Raw genomic sequence first — 728 nt, 5'->3', positions numbered from 1 at the left:
AAGTAGGAAATCAAATTGCGGGAAAAAATACGAATCGTAAATAAAATCGCAGGAAGAGATTCGAATCCTAAACCAAACTGTGGGAAAGGATTCGAATCGTCAACCAAATTGCCTGAAAAGATTTGGATCGTGAATATTGTTGCAGAAAGAAATTGAATCCGTATATCATGTTGCATAAAAAAATGATACATAATATAAAACAACTTTGACTTCCACGAAACAGGAAAGGGGTTATAAGGGGATAGAGAAAACGATAAGAAATTGGCAGGCCTTGAGAGAAGCAGAAGAGAAGCTGATTTCTCAACTAAGATCTCAAGAGGAGGATCTCAAGAAGAAAACGGAGCAACAGAAAACGGAAGCGCAACAGAAAATGGTAGCTCAACAGAAAACGGAAGCGCAACAGAAAACGGAAGCTCAACAGGAAACGGAAGCTCAACAGGAAACGGAAGCGCAACAGAAAACGGAAGCTCAACAGGAAACGGAAGCGCAACAGAAAACGGAACAGCAGGAGCATGAAGGGTAAGGAAGCTAATCCCTAGATTATTACCTTTTTCTTTTCTTTTATATTACAAACACAAGTACATGGAACTTATCTTGCTCATCCTACAGGTAAAGGAAAGGTCTTGCTATCTTGTATGAATACTGTATATATTTAAGTGCATTTATCGCTAAGAAATGTAGGCGCATAAATATAAATGTATACATACATGCGCGTGTGTGTGTGTTTT

At 38.5% G+C, this 728-nt stretch overlaps 1 protein-coding gene across 1 annotated transcript in view; it reads left to right on the top strand.

Moving 5' to 3' along the window:
- Nucleotides 1-728, top strand: part of LOC119592468 (stress response protein NST1-like) — a gene marked incomplete at its 3' end in the record, with an annotated part of 3,298 nt that continues 2,570 nt past the window's right edge. The window contains 1 exon segment of the mRNA XM_037941293.1: nt 1-519. Coding sequence (XP_037797221.1) covers nt 371-519 — 149 coding nt within the window.

Source organism: Penaeus monodon, chromosome 30, assembly GCF_015228065.2.
Source record: "Penaeus monodon isolate SGIC_2016 chromosome 30, NSTDA_Pmon_1, whole genome shotgun sequence".
Taxonomy (NCBI): Eukaryota; Metazoa; Arthropoda; class Malacostraca; order Decapoda; family Penaeidae; genus Penaeus; species Penaeus monodon.
This window is presented reverse-complemented; position numbering and strand designations above follow the sequence as displayed.